The 15954-nt window shown below is 36.3% G+C and overlaps 1 protein-coding gene across 1 annotated transcript in view; it reads right to left on the bottom strand.

Moving 5' to 3' along the window:
- The window catches only part of LOC139140066 (fibropellin-1-like), a 40464-nt gene extending 25489 nt beyond the window's left edge, over positions 1-14975 (bottom strand). The window contains exons 1-3 of the mRNA XM_070709074.1: positions 13893-14975; positions 11140-11289; positions 9973-10122 (exon numbers count right to left, since the gene is read on the bottom strand). Coding sequence (XP_070565175.1) covers positions 9973-10122; positions 11140-11289; positions 13893-14610 — 1018 coding nt within the window. The 5' untranslated portion in view covers positions 14611-14975. The remainder of the gene's footprint in view (positions 1-9972; positions 10123-11139; positions 11290-13892) is intronic.
- Between the last annotated feature and the right edge of the window lie 979 nt (positions 14976-15954).

Here is a 15954-nt window from a genome sequence, read left to right as displayed (position 1 = left end):
ACGGCTCAAAATATTCGTATCCTGGACAAGCCCCCAATTTGTTACGTGCAGAGAAAACAAACAAAAGGGTGAACTCAGCAGTTAACATTTGAACAAAATTTATTACGAAAATAAATCTGATTGCTTAGTCAGGGATAGAGTACAAGCTTTAAAAGTGTACAGACTACTTATCTCAGCTGGGACGGCAAAGCTCCAGTCTCAGAGTTGTAACAGTCTGTCGGATGAATGAACAGTCCTTTGGCTTGCAGGCTTGAAGTTGCACAAAGTCCACAGTATAAATCCAGCGTTGGCAGTGAAGGTCTTGAAAAGTCTTGAGAATGGCTACTGCTGGAGTTTCGAACACTTGTAGTTACACACAAGAGACACAATCCCCAAAAATCTGACTGGAAGCTGTGCACGTCCTTTTTATACCCATGTGCTTACATAAGGGCATGTAAGAACAATCTAGAACTTTTATTGACATGCTAATTACTGTTCTAAAATTATCTCTCTTACACAGCTAACTAAATTTCCAGAACATTCCAAACATGACTAATTGAATTCAAGGTTGTGAGGTCATTGCGGACAGTGACCTTGAGAATGTTCTAGACTGATTGAACTCAGGTCAGGATGAGTGTGGGGGAAAATGACCTACATAACAATATGCGCATAATAAATGAGGCACAAGATGTGACATCTCTAATATCCTATCAAAATTGGAGGGTATAGAACTTGTGGTTACTGAGTTATGCATATATATGTATAATCAAGGTCAAAGGTCATCGAGGTCACGTGGCATTTAAAAAAAATTGTATTGCTAATTAATCCTTATATGCCAAAAAATCAGACCTCTAGCTCTATTCGCTTGCCCAGAATTAGATGTGTCCATAATTAAGAGGTAAAGCGTGTTTGTCTTAAGGTCTCCCATCCTACTAGATATAAAGGACATAGCACTTGTGGTTACTTATTTATTGACATAAACGTATATTTTAGGTAAAAGGTCATCGAGGTCAGATGACATTTTGTCAAAAAACTTCTATCCTATAGTTATCCCTATATACCAAAAATTAGACATCCAGCTCTATTGGCTTGCTCAGAATTAGATATGCGCATACTTAATGAGGTAGAGTAGGTGGCGTCATAAGGTCTCCCAACATACCAGATACGAAGGGTGTACCACTTGTGGTTACTGAGGTATGGACAAATATGTATATTTCACGTCAAAGGTCTACCTCTAGCTCTATTGGCTCGCTCAAATTAAATATGTGCATAATTAATTAGTACAATATGTGGCTTCATAAGTGTCACATCATACCATAAATGAAGGGTGTACCACTTGTTGTTACTGAGTAATGGACAAATATGTATATTTCAGGTCAAAGGTCACCAAGGTCACGTGACATTGTCAAAAAAATTATATCGTTAGTTATCCCTATATACCATTTCAGACCTCCAGCTCTATTTGCTCGCTAAAAATTAGATATGCGCATAAGTAATGAGGTACAATATGTGGCGTCATAAGGTCTCCCATCATACCAAATATAAATGGTGTACCACTTGTGGTTACTGAGTTATGGACAAATATGACATTTCAGGTCAAAGGTCACCAAGGTCACGTCACTTTTTGTCAAAAAAATTGTATTGCTTAGTTACCCCTATATACCAAAAATCAGACCTCTAGCTCTATTGGCTCGCTCAAAATTAGGTGTTTGCATAATTAATGAGGTACAATATGTTGCGTCATAAGGTGTCCCATCATACAATATATAAAGGGTGTAGCACTTGTAGAGATGTAAACTAAAAAGTCCCCTTACACGGCCAAATTTGATCGCATTGTGAAACAAATCGACGTGCATCTGTATGGGGTAGGGTACTATCCTTGTGCAAAGTTTGGCAGGGCAAGTCTGAGATAACTGCGTGAACGGATGGACGCATGGACGGACGCACGCACGCACGCACGGACATGACCAAACCTATAAGTCCCCCGGACGGTGTCTGTGGGGACTATAATTAGCTTTCATACAGCGTAGCAGTACAGTCATGTAAACTACATCTTTTTTGTTCTACATTGTACATAACGTGCAAATTACTGTTACAGCAGTACCTAATTGTGTTGTTCACACTAGTTTTGTAAGTTCTTAGGGTATACTGGGTTTAGCAGGGTGATAACATTCTGATGTTGGTATATGTAGCACTTGAAAACCTTGAAAACTGTAAACACTCTTTGGAAGCATTTTAACAGGAGAGAATTTCATCTTCCAAAGTCAATTTAATAAACAAATATGGAACACTGTATGGTAAAATTGTTTTGCAAAACACAAAGCAGGTAACTTTTTGTTCAGAAGAAAACAAAATAATCATTTTTTCACCTCTCTTTTCTTAAAATAAAACAAACGTTTTGCCCATACCAATCTAACTGCATTATGAGTCTTGCCAGAAGAGTTAATGTACTATACTGATCTACAAATTTTGTCAGCTCACAATGAGTGGTTCTCATCTTGGATAAAAGGGATGCCTTTTGTGTTCTGCAGATTCAGCTAGAATGTACAGAAGATTACGTTATGCAGACACAAACCTGTGTACGTGTGTAGAAGCATGTCTGAAATACACATATTCTATATGAATTTGGGCTATGTGGTTTTGTTTGCATTGTGGTCAGTTTGACTATTCAAGGTTTAACCTTATACAGTCCTTGAATAGGATGTACCCATCAATTATACACATAAATGATTTAGTATTAATGTGCATCTCAAAGTGGAAGTGAAAGTCTACCTAACACTTTGCCCTCTGTGACTTTAAAAGGGCTGAGATCATGCGCTTTGGTTATTCGATATGAACAACGCAATTATAGGTACCGATAGTCGTGCAATCAGGGTTATAATTTGAGAATAAGACACTGTAGCCCCTTCTCACCCTATCTCCAAATTTGTAATGCCGACATTTATTTTCTAGTCATTTATGCCTCATGTGAACCTTATGCTGTCTAATTCACAAAAAGGTTGTAAAATTTGAGGACTTTTCGTCAATCATTTAATGTATGCTGATGATGTCTGTCTGATTAGTCATTCTGTCAAGGGAACTCAGAAGCTGGTCAATATTTGTAGTGACTATGGTGATACTCATGATATTCTATTTAATAACAAAAAGACAAAATGCATGTGTGTGAGATGCGATTCTTCTATGATTCGTCACCTTCCTTCTGTGTACCTCGATGGAGTTAAATTAGTATTTGTTACAAAGAAGACACATTTGGGTTTTGTTCTCAGCGATCACTTTCATGATGACGACGACATCGAGCGACAGATGAGATGCTAAAATTTATATATCAGCTAATATGCTTATGATAAAATTTTCTCGATGTACTTTTGAAGCTAAGAGTGTTCTTTTCAAAACATATTGTTATCAATTTGGATGAAATATTATGTTAATGTTATGAGGAAATTGAAAGTTGCTTATTAAAATGCTGCTCGTCTTTTATTGGGTTATGATAAATGTAGTAGTGCAAGCTCTATGTTTATATCTAACAGAATCAATAACTTTGAGGCCTTGCTAAGAAGGCAAATTTATGGTTTAAAGCAAAGACTTCTGAGAAGCAGTAATGAGATTTTACGATGTGTGTATGACTCGTTATATTTAAACTCTGAAATGGTAAAGTTATGGAATAAGCTTCTTTTTATATAACTTAAACTAGCTGTGTATATTTATCACCAGATTTTCTTTCGCTGTTATATGGACAATGAGTCCGAAATAAAGTCTATAATAATAATAATAATAATAATAATAATAAAGAGATCATCAGATCTCTGATTATTTATCTAATAGTTTCTTCTTGATTTGAGGCTCCTGTATATGTACGTGTTACAACCCTGATGAAACCAGGATTAAACAATTGAGGGTGAAAGTTTGAAACAAATTTCTAATTTTCTAATGTTTTTTGAAGATACACATGTATAGCACCAAGGCTATGGAATTGTCTTCCGCAGCAACTTAAAGAGTCTCCATCAATTGAGAGTTTTATAAAAGAGTTGAAACTTATTTATACACTAAGGCTTACAAATCCTACATGTAAGGACTTTGTTGTTTTTGTAAAGCGCATATGGGCAGTTTTTTTATATATGGCGCTATATAAATTTTTCATTTATTTATTATGTCAGAAAGCGATGTTCAAAAAACAACTTATCGAAAAATCGCATAGGTAATACCTTGGCAAACAGGCAGATCTCCATACCAATATGCACTACCATTGCTGTGAAGTAGACACACCATAGCATGGGTGGAAACCAGTCTGTATTTACTGGAACACTGAAAGTGACAGGAACTGCCAACAGTATTCTGACAAGCTTCTGACTTAGGGCTGGTAAGCTTTTTAAAGACAATCCCATCAACGTGATAACTCACTGCATTGGGTACATCTTCTAATGGATCACAAGATGCCACTGTGGTGAAAATACCAAAAAGATAAAAGTCAATAGAGTATTTTGCCAGGTCAATACCATGGTACTCTAAAACTATGACAGTCAAAACCAAATGTATCATGCAACATTAAGTCAACAAGCCAACATTTCTATTGGATTATTGTCAAGAAATCACCCAGTCGGTGGACTATCGATGGTACAAATACTATACAATTCATCGCAAAATGTGTTACTAAGCTCGTACTATCATTTATGTCATATATTTTGACTGTTACATTGTATCACTTTTTTCTCTCACAGTGATTTGTAGAGGTATCCAACAGAACGTGATAATGACTAGTTAAAAGCAGGAAAAGTGCATGAACAGTTATTCACTGACAGGATAAATTACAGACAACTGCAGCGTCAATACCCATACAGTATACAACTGTATGTGAGGTCTTCTACAAGGATCTTTTTGTTATATGAAGATATTTCAACCATGCATAGACTGTAGAGAAAACTTTTCTCAAGGGCCTATGTTTTAACTTGATATTAAACAAAATTTAGAATTCTCGCTATCAACAATAAAAATGCAAATCCTGTTGAAGCTATCCTCGCAGAGCCAAAAAAAGTTACTGCAAAGTCTCTGCAGCAAAATGAAGACATTTGATAATAAACCACACTTGTTAATTGATTGTTGCAATCAAATTTTGTGTGTGTTTCATCTGTATTTTGACAATAAACTTGGGGCATTAGGCACCTGTTATTTTGCTTAATAGTCTTATTTCAAAAGCTACTTTCATGAATGTAGGCTAACATAAGTAAATTCTTTGTTTTAATTTTACTCAAATTCCAAAAGGGTAGACAGGTAAGTAGTTTGGAAACACACAAAAAAAATTGCTTGACAGGGTTTCTCATACAACATCTAGAGGGTACCGGATTAACATCACCACATCAAGGTTCAATGGCTGGAATATGACTGCTGTACGGAAGTCTTTTGTCACAATTTAAATGTATATGTACTGCCAACGATGGAAAATTCTGCCGGAAAATGTCCCTGAAAACCCACGTATACAGATGAACAACAAAGAATAGACTCACTTTATGTTGCAACATAAGATGGGAATCACAAGTCAAAATGGAAACTTTCTAATTCAAAAACAAGTAACTTTTATGTCACTCATATTTGAACTGTAACACTGCCTTCATACATGCATTTACATGTACTTGACTGCATTTAAGGTAAAGGGCGACGAATCCGGACACGCACACGCTTTAGAACGTTTCTGCGCAGATTTAACTCCAGCCTGTCGCAAATCGGTTACTTTGTAGCATGTATTTAACATCACCTGTCATTGTTGAAATTGCGTTTTTACCTAATTTGTTGACCCAGTCTCTTAGAAATACATGTGACCTATAACTTTGTCATATTTTGACCCCCTGGGAAGCTGGTTTTTATTCAATATGAGCGAAAAATTAACATTTCTCTCCTATTTGCATGGCGCATATTACCAATTCACCTGGAGATATTGTAAAAAGTAGCGTGGTGCCACCCTTTTTTTAAAAGTGTAAACTAAATGGTATTATGTCAGGATTTTATTCGCCAAGTTTGGTCAAAATGACACCTTTCAAAGCGACAGGAAGAAAGTTCGAAAATTATGTAGTGATATAATTTCGATATCGTCATTTTGTAATCGATAGTTATGTAAACATTTCTTTACAATCATCATGAAAACTATACATTCGATAGATATGGATCTTAAGTCTTGGTATTTATTAAAATTAACTCATTTGCTAAGCTTTTTATAATTGCTTTCTTTAGTTTAAGTGAATTATATCATTTTTATTTATTTCAAACGACGCCATTTTAACGTCCGTTTCCATGGAAACGAGCGTGGTGACCCCCATTTTTTATTTTATTTTTGCACTTGCACAACTTCCAAGAATATTTGTGCAAAGTTTCAAGAAAATGACACCACAACTTAATTTTGACGTAATTCGTAGTACTTCACCTTAAACTGTCTACCACAAATTATTATCTCATTTCATAAAGACCAGTATCGTTAAATTTCTCTGCAGGTTTAGAATTAAACTGAGACTGATATGGTATTTCTTAGGACTAAAAAGAATCGTTTGAAATTTGTGGTTTTTTTTATCTAAAAATCTGTCTCTGTTATACATTTATAAATTTCAATCCTAGAAAAATATCAACACATGTACACCCCCTTCTCCAGTCCTCTTGGTTAGGTTATCTGTTTGAGTACAAACGATCTTTGAACAGGAAAATATCTACTGTGTCATTTTGTGAAATTTTGAAGGGTTTAATGGCGATATCTCATAAACGGTCTGGAATTTTCAGAAACACATGTTTATCTATAATCCTACGAAAAATCAGCTGAATTGGCTTACAATTGAGAGAGTTGAAAGCTTTTGAACATTTTCAAATATCAGGGATCGAAAATCCATAGAAAACAACGGAATGGTAAGATTTTGCAGCGGGTGCAAAAGTGCGTGTTTTGAATTTTGCCAGCGATAGCAACCAACGCGCACTCTGAATCCTTCGGTATTGTCTTGAAAATGTAAAAACATGTCTAAACCGCAGCTTGGATAGTCTAGACTGTTGCCTTTCTTATTTTGAGTTTTGTGAGTACTTTGAGATGGGAAGGAAATAAAATATTCTATTGCTGAAATATAATTTATTGTTTTAAGCAATTCCTATATATATTGCATTTTAATTTTGCAATAGGGTTAATTCTTGATGACACAACAATTCTATCATTAATATGCAAAACATCTAACTTTGTCCTTCTCTTTTTTACCGGAATTTAAAACTTTTCATAATATTAACAGAAATGGTGAGATTGTAGCTTTTTCGCTTCTGATCTTATGACCTGAACTAAAATTAACATAAAGGGACACCACAAGTTGAACAAATAAAAACAAAACAAAACTGACAAAAGTGAAGTAGAGTTTCTGTTGGTTGGAACCAATGCCCTGTGCAAGATTACAATAATAGTAAGTAACAAGTCATCATTGATGACACAGTCCACGCTTGTCCATTTTGTTATAATCTTTGGTGTCTAGGTAGCTGTGGTCTAGGTAGCTTTGGAATGACATTGATGCAACGGGTGCATCAGGCCTGTGACTTGCATAATAAAGTAATCTGAGGAACGTTCAGTAAAATTGACCCATCTCTGCCGTATGACCATTGAAGGGACTTTTGATTACATCACACATAACGATGACCTCACTGCCTCTAGTGTCATGATGGCACATACTATACACATGGTTTGGTGGAATTTTAGAAATGGTATGGGATCGGGTATGTTGTTGTAATCAGCCATTTCGGATCATATAATGAAACAAATTAATGTGCACAAGAATGCAGCCGTATCAAAGACATAAAAAAATCACACCAAAATTGAAAACAAATGGCTGTCTATTGACTATATGGATTATAGCACAAAATTAGTAGACATGCATATGTATGCCATAGTACTTTATCTTTGTACCAAGTCTCAACAACATTGGATAAGGAATATTTTATTATTATTATTATTAAAAATTCTTGAAAAACGCACTACACATACGTCACAGTGCGCTGTACAGAACACACAAAAGAATATGCAATTTTACAAAATACAAGTGTCAGGGATGAAACGCACCACACGAGCAGACCTGCGGTGAAGAAAATATACCGCAAAGCATAAACAAATCACTGATGATACAGATTAAAAAGATAGGTTTTCAAACCGCGTTTAAAAGACTCAACATTTCTTGCAGTACGAATCTCTACAGGCAACATATTCCACAACGATGGCGCACACACTGAAAAGGCTCTCTGGCCGTATGCTTTACTGAATTTTCCGCGAGGTGGAATCAGACGTAACTTGTCTGCAGAACGGAGATCTCTGGAAGGAACACATTGCTCTATCATCAGCTCTGTGAAATACACAGGTGCAAAGCCTCTGATCAATTTAAAAGTTATTAACATAATCTTGAACTTAATACGTGCTTCAACAGGCAACCAATGTAAATCAACTAGTACAGGTGTAATATGATCAAATTTGCGGGAACGGCTGACTAAACGTGCTGCGGCATTTTGAAGAGATTTATTTATTTATTCATTCTGACATCCAACAGGCATAGCCCAATAACTGGATGCAAACAGAGAAAAATTAAAACATGAAAAAGACAAATTACAACATGCAGAAACTAATTTTAAAAAAAGGCACTAAACAAGTAACAACAGAGACTGACAAACATCAAAAACTCTCGGTAGTAAAATGACTATCAGCAAGAGATAATAAAACAGATGACACTTGTGTTTTAAAAGCACTAAGACTGGTAAACAAATCAATATCAAAACGATAGACACTATTTAAAAGTGACATTGCCCGAGACGAAAAACAATATTTAGACAGGTTAACGCGGTGATTTGGAATCCGGAAAAGGTCAGAAGACCTGAGACGCCTTGGGGGCACAAAGAAAGTGAAGGAGCTATTAATATCTGGACAATCGGTAATGAAATTGACACACTTGTGAATAAAACACAGATCTAAAACTTGACGACGAATAAAAAGAGGCGAAAGTTTAAAATAAGAACATAATGTAAAATAATTATCAACATTGTACTCCATACCCTCCTTAAAACAAATAAGGTAGCTTGCAAACGGTGGAGCTGATCTTTGTTAATTCCATACAAGAGACTATTACAATAATCTAACTGAGATGTTACAAATGCGTGGATCAATGTCTCGGTAGTGTCCTGATCGAGAAGGTTCAAGGATATTTGCATATGATTAAGCCTCAAAGACATGAAGAAATCCAAAAATGACCATCTGGCAACGATATTGGGGAAAAATGACAATCTGGCAACCATATTGAAACATGTCACCAAGTACATTGACATGTACATGTATGCCATAGTGTATGATCTTTGTGCAAAGTTTAGACAAATTCGGTGTAATGACCTTTGAATTAAGCTTCAAAGACATGCAAAATTCCAACAAAACGGCAGTTCTGCAGCCATATTGGCTTCTATCGCATGGTAAATTGATACATGCATATGTATGCCAAAGCGCTATGCCTTTGTGCCAAGTTTGAACAGAATCTGTTCAAGGATGTCTGAGTTATGGTTCAAAGACATGAAAAATCGCAAACAAAATGGCCGCCTCACGCCCATATTGGATTGTATCGCAATATAATTCGACATGTATATGTAGGCCATAGTGCTATGCCTTTGTGCCAAGTTTGAACAGAGTCGGTTCAAGGATGTTTGAGTTATGGTTCAAAGACATGAAAAATCGCCGAAATATGGCCACCTTGCGGCCATATTGGATAGCAAAATAAATCAATGTGCATCTGTAGGTCATAATGCTATGTCTTTGTGCCAAGTTTGAACAAAATTAGTTCAGCAGTGTCTGAGAAGCGGCTCCGGATGGACGGACACACGGACGGACAGACGCATATATATATATATATATATATATATATATATATATATGCAACATATGATTACAACTATCATTGCCAAGCTTATTTACTCTGCTGGCATAATTACTGGATAAAAATTACAAGGTTTGGTATACTTTACCTGTACATCCTGAACCATCATTGATGTAACCTTGTGGACACACACAATCACTTGCATTAGTGGCTCCTACATGGCTTGTTGTATTGCCATCAGGACAAGAAATGCATTTCCCTGGAATTACGCTTGATCTGTAGCTACCCAACGGACATGCTGAAATATAGGTGAAGTAAGATTTATTTTTATGAATAATTATAATATCTATGGTAATTATAACTTGTTGCAAGGTTAATAAAAAGCAACAATAGTGCATTCAAAACAATGATTGAAAAGCTGTTTTTTTTAATTCTGTAGTAATTACGATTACTTGAACAATTTTATGCCATACTGTGTACAAAGACAGACCTAGGGGGTCATTTCTATGCACTGTTATCATCAAAGGCCCTGTAAGATCATTAAAAAGACAGGGAACAGCTCTGAGGATAGGGTGTGTATTCAGTTGTGCTTTCATTGCATGTAAGTGTATTGTGATAATGGCAGGAAATCAGTATTCACCACACCCAACTGTTGTGTTGGCCAGTGGATCTTGAATTCATACAATGCTAAAGCAGAGCGTCATAACTAATAACACAAAATTATTTCAAGTGCAAAGTAATGTTATCTGTTACTTAAGTTTCATGCAATTTATTTATTTATTTATATTTATTTAGTTACTTATATTTATTTCTTTTATTTAGTTTTTATTTATCAAATTTTAACAACACCTACAAAAAGAATGGTACATTCCAATCATACATATATAAGAGTGTTGAGCTTTTAAATTTTACTGTTCCGTTTTACCAATTTTTATGAATGTTTCCTTTGTTTTGATAATTTTAGCGCAAATGCACATCACATTTAATTATAATTAGCTACAGTTTTTATCAAAATTTTGGCAAAGCTCTGAAAAAATTTGACTAGAGTATATATTGTATAAAAGGGGACAAAAATTGAATTTGGCGCTCATAGGGTTAAGTAAAAGATATCATTACTTTGTACAGTACTTGAAGTATATATATATATATATAATATATATATATATATATATATATATATATATATATATATACAAAATATATACAATGTGATATATATATATATATATATATATATATATATATATATATATATATATATATATATATATATATATATATATATATATATATATATATATATATATATCCTCACCTTCACATACTGCTCCATTACCATGGTAGCCAGCACCACACCCACAGTGGTAAAGTCCAGTATCTAACCCACACATACACACAGCGTGTGGACTGCAAGTTGAGAAACAATTATCTCTAACTGATTCTACCCATCGTTCTTCTTCTGAATCTACAAAAATACCAATGAAACACGTCTCACAATTGACCAATGAAAACACGTCTCACAATTGACCAATGAAAACACGTCTCACAATTGGGTAAAGTTGTATTCTCTAATTTGATTCCTAAGAATAAAATCATCATGGTGTGATATTGTTTTCCAACATGTTTACGTACATGTAATCTTCTCCCTGGAACCAACCAGCTCTTCACCCCTTCCCCAATCCATAACTGAGGTCTTTCCCTCATTCTCATTGGGAATAAACAGCATTAAACACATGTACGTTTCTGTAAAGGGAGAGGGTTGTCATAGCAGCACTTAAAGGTCATATGGGACTCATATGATCAATGTACACACTGTATCCAAGGTACATTGGTGATTGATGAAGTTAAAATATGTTTTACGCATGTTAAAATTTCAACATTGGAGCTCAGTGTTGATTTGATGCATTTGTATAGATATTGTGCATGAAATGCATTGTTTGTGAACAAGGAAGTCCCACAGGTGCAGTTATTTACGATGATCCTCTCCCTTGAACATTCTTTGATGTAATAGGATGCACATTGGGAACCTTTTTTCTATTATCAATTTATAATAATAATAATAATAATAATAATAATAATAATAATAGTAATAATAATTAATTTATAAAGCGACTAAATCCACACAAAAAGTGCGATCAGACACTCTGGGTAAAATACAATCAATATTATAAAAGTTAACAGGAACAAAAATACCGCAATTATATGGTGTCGCTCACATTTGATCATAATTGGTACATACCAGTATGGGTACCAAAGATCAACAATAAATGTTGTTTCTATCTGTTCAGTGCAGGAAAATTCTACGTTGATGTTATCTCAATGATTTCTGCACAGTACAACCAGAAAAACAACAGAAAATATTTAAACCAGAAAAACAAGAATGACAAAAGTTGGACATGCTGCTACAGAAAAATAGATGTTTTGATCAAAAAAGGGCGAAAATTGTCCTAAAACACAAATATTGAAATTTCACCACATTTTTTGCAAACAGCTTCTAAGCTTGCCAAAAGATGGTCTTCAACATTTCGCGAAATCTATCAGCAATATAAATCACTAGGCCATATGTATGTTGTAGTTACAGCACATAATCTTATTTGCGCTAGCGATATGGATGTACATTGTATCCTCAGACAGCGTCGAACTAAAAAAAGTTATAAATCTGAAAATTTACTCTGAAAAATAAAAAATTAGTACAGCTTTTCTCATTTGGAAAAAAATCGTTGAAATTTACAATTGTAAAAAAAATGTTCACAATTTCATTGTGACCACCCCCTTCCCAAGATCTAATGGTCCGTCCCTTAGTTTGAGTAGGTCTGTTAATATGAAACAGTTCATAAACAATGACAGGAAATGACTCAAGGTCAGTGGAGTATCCTGTTTCAGTCATTGGCATGCCACCACTCCTGAACATTTGCAGAATTTCCCTTTTCTTACCTCATTTGCACATTTTTGACACTGACGTGTTCATTTGAACAACGGCACATCTCAACCCCTACATCTACCTGTACACCAAATATTGAGATGGTAGCTTAGGCGGTATGGGAGCTTTTGCGTGTGACGGACATACATCCGCACATACTTACCCACATACATACATACAGACGCCACCGACTCAACATATAAGCTCTTTTTGGTATTTATATAAATACCAAATATGAACTAAAAACAAAACAAAAACATCAATACAATGGATGAGTCCAGTTAAAAGCAGAATTAAAAAGAAGTGTTTTAAGACTTGATTTAAAACTTGGCAGGCTTGGGGAGCGACGAACCTCAATTTAAACGTTGTTCCATAAAAATTAGGTACAGTCCATAAAAAGAGCAATATTTTGCAAAATTACACCCGACTTTTAAAAGTTGTAAAGAAAATTAAGGTTAGAGGATTGTAAATGGGATAGTTCAGGTTATAACGATCAAATACTTTTATTTGCTTTACTTCACTATCAATATAGCGAGTTTTGTTTGTTTCTTGTTTGGGTGTTCGTCAGTTTAGTTTTTGTTTGTTTGTTTGTTTTAAATCCGACTATAGAGTCTGTAGCGGACCAAAAGGTTGATGTAAACACCAAGGGTTTTCTCTCCACTGCAAAATTGCGCAAATTGCGCATTTCGAGCCATTTTCTTCATTTTAAAAGTTATTGACATCGCAAAAATTGCGCATAAAACATGATGTTGCCACAAGCGGATAGTGTAGTCTGTAGTGACCTGTACAATTTCAAGTCTGCCCCCTAATTTCGATGTGAAAGGGGGCAGATATTGCCCCTTTCAGTGAAAATGCAGAGAAAACACTGCTAACCTAGAGTTTTACCTTACAGATGTATATATTGACGCTGTAATGACAACGAAAATTTAATCCGACGAGAGAGAGACACGAGAGAGAGAGAGAGAGAGAGAGAGAGAGAGAGAGAGAGAGAGGGGGGGAGGGAGGGAGGGAGGGGGGAGGGAGAGAGAGACTAGTGGAATGCAAGTGGCCGCGCAGGCGCACGGCGGAATTGCAGCCAGGAAGTAACTGTGGCTTCATTAATCGCAATTCTGCACAGCGAATTCACCCAAACGATAAACCATACATACCATCGGCAAGCGTTACAACCAACTGTTGAAAACTGTCATACGTATCCAGATACATAGCATATCTGGTTTCAGAAACCACGGACGATAACTCTTCCTCATTGGCATCAAGTATACCAAGTGCGAAAATGTCAACTGGCTTTCTCCCATTCCAACTTAGAGACATCAGTTCACGGCTAGCGACTTTTGGAGGCTCCCCAATGTTGGATTTCCCGACTGTGATCAAAAATATCGCTTTTTGAGAACCTTCGCGACTGTTGAATAAGATATCTCGAGCTTCCCGCAAAGCGTCCGTAGTTGCAGTCCAACCGGATGCCGACACTCGCGAGATTCTGTCAACTTCTGATAACAACTTGCATTTGTTGAGACTCTCGGCCCTGCCATCCGGGATAAAATTAAAATCCACTGTGGCCTTTGTGTTGTATGTCACGACAGCAACCCTCGTCCGGTCTTCCTGGATTTCAAAGCGAGTTAGCAGACTTTTCACAAACGCGAAAACAGTATCCGTAGCACCGGGTATAGAGTAGAGACCTTGAGACCGTTCAATCACAAAAACGACGTCAACTTTCTCTTGAGACTTTGCGAGAAATCGATTTTGGATCACGTCTGTTATGTCCCCAATGTCAGTGACAGTACTGTGCACCGCACAAATTGTTGCATAAATCAAACATAGAGTAATTGCTTGTCTTTTGAGAAACATTATTGGAATATTAAAGTTCATATGTTCACGTTTATAACCATGCAGAAACAGTATCTCCTAATACCGGATTGTTTCCGGGCACTTCAAATACTTGACTGACGACGCACCGCTGTGAAAGCGGAAATAGTTCAGTAAAAATTCTTCCCAAACGCTGAAAGCTTGGCTGTAATCACTGGAACAAGGAAAGCGTCCTATCGAGATATCTCTGTGAACATATGTATGTCTGAAGTATTAACAGCTCTCTGTTTTCCACGCACTTCCACGTGTATGAGATCGGCCTGAGTACTGCCAGAACTTGCCACTGACACTGACGTCGCGATCGCTGCCTTGTTCAGTGTTCGTGTTGTCACACCAAGGGCCCAGGCTGGAAGTGAGATTGGGGTGAAAGGATTCTGAAACTTTGAATGGCTAATCTAATTGGTTGTGATATAAATAGAGTCATCTGAGGTCACTTTCCTTTTCATGGACCCGGACGAGCCCGAACGACCGCGTCACGGCGAATCACCGGTACCAGGGTAGAATAACCGGGAATTGTATGGAAAATATCGGTAATATTGTTGAGCTCCGACTCGTGTCAGAAAGTGCATATAGCACAATGAGGCATGATCCACAATTCCCCCCTACACCGCGGGGGGACTGTCATTTTAATCGAGGCAATATGCTGTTTACATCATTACCTATATGTAACACACTCTTTCCCGTTATGAGTACCTAGTAATCTAGGTATTTTTAAAAACTATCTACTGTTGATTGACCAATCAGAGTGCTCAATTCAGGGTGTTTTATTAACTCTTAAAGCCTTGGTCACCAAATTCCAGAAACGAATGACAGCGCCGTAGCAAAGTACTGTCCAATCAAAAGTGAACATGTCATATTCTGTAGACATCTGGTACGTTATTTCCCTAATATTCAAATTTGGTAACAAAGCGGAAACCAGCTGCAACACGAAATCTGCGGTGGTACAAACATAAACTAATGTGCCCTAGGGCATTTATAGGATGTTCCATTACATTGGAAGGCTATTTCACAAATAAAAGTTTTAATTCATATCCTAAACATGTTACATTGTCAAAGGGGACGGTTGACGTTAACACATTGAAAACGAAAATATACCAGTTAGGGGCGATAGTTTTTAAGTCGGATAAAATCCTCGTAATCGGGCTTTTTCTGGTATATAAAGTCCAACCCCACGATAAAATGTCTCGGCCTGCGGCCTAGATATTTTATCGTTGGGTTGGACTTTATATACCAGAAGAGCCCTTGTTCTCGGGCTTTATCCTATACTAACACCTATCCTCAGGATTTTGGTAAGCAAGACAATAGTTAGATGAGTGAATGTTTTCTATTGTTATGAAAGATAAAACA

The sequence above is a fragment of the Ptychodera flava genome, chromosome 9 (genome assembly GCF_041260155.1).
Source record: "Ptychodera flava strain L36383 chromosome 9, AS_Pfla_20210202, whole genome shotgun sequence".
In the NCBI taxonomy this organism is placed as follows: domain Eukaryota; kingdom Metazoa; phylum Hemichordata; class Enteropneusta; family Ptychoderidae; genus Ptychodera; species Ptychodera flava.
Note: the sequence above shows the minus strand (reverse complement) of the source record. Positions and strands in the feature narration are given on the sequence as shown.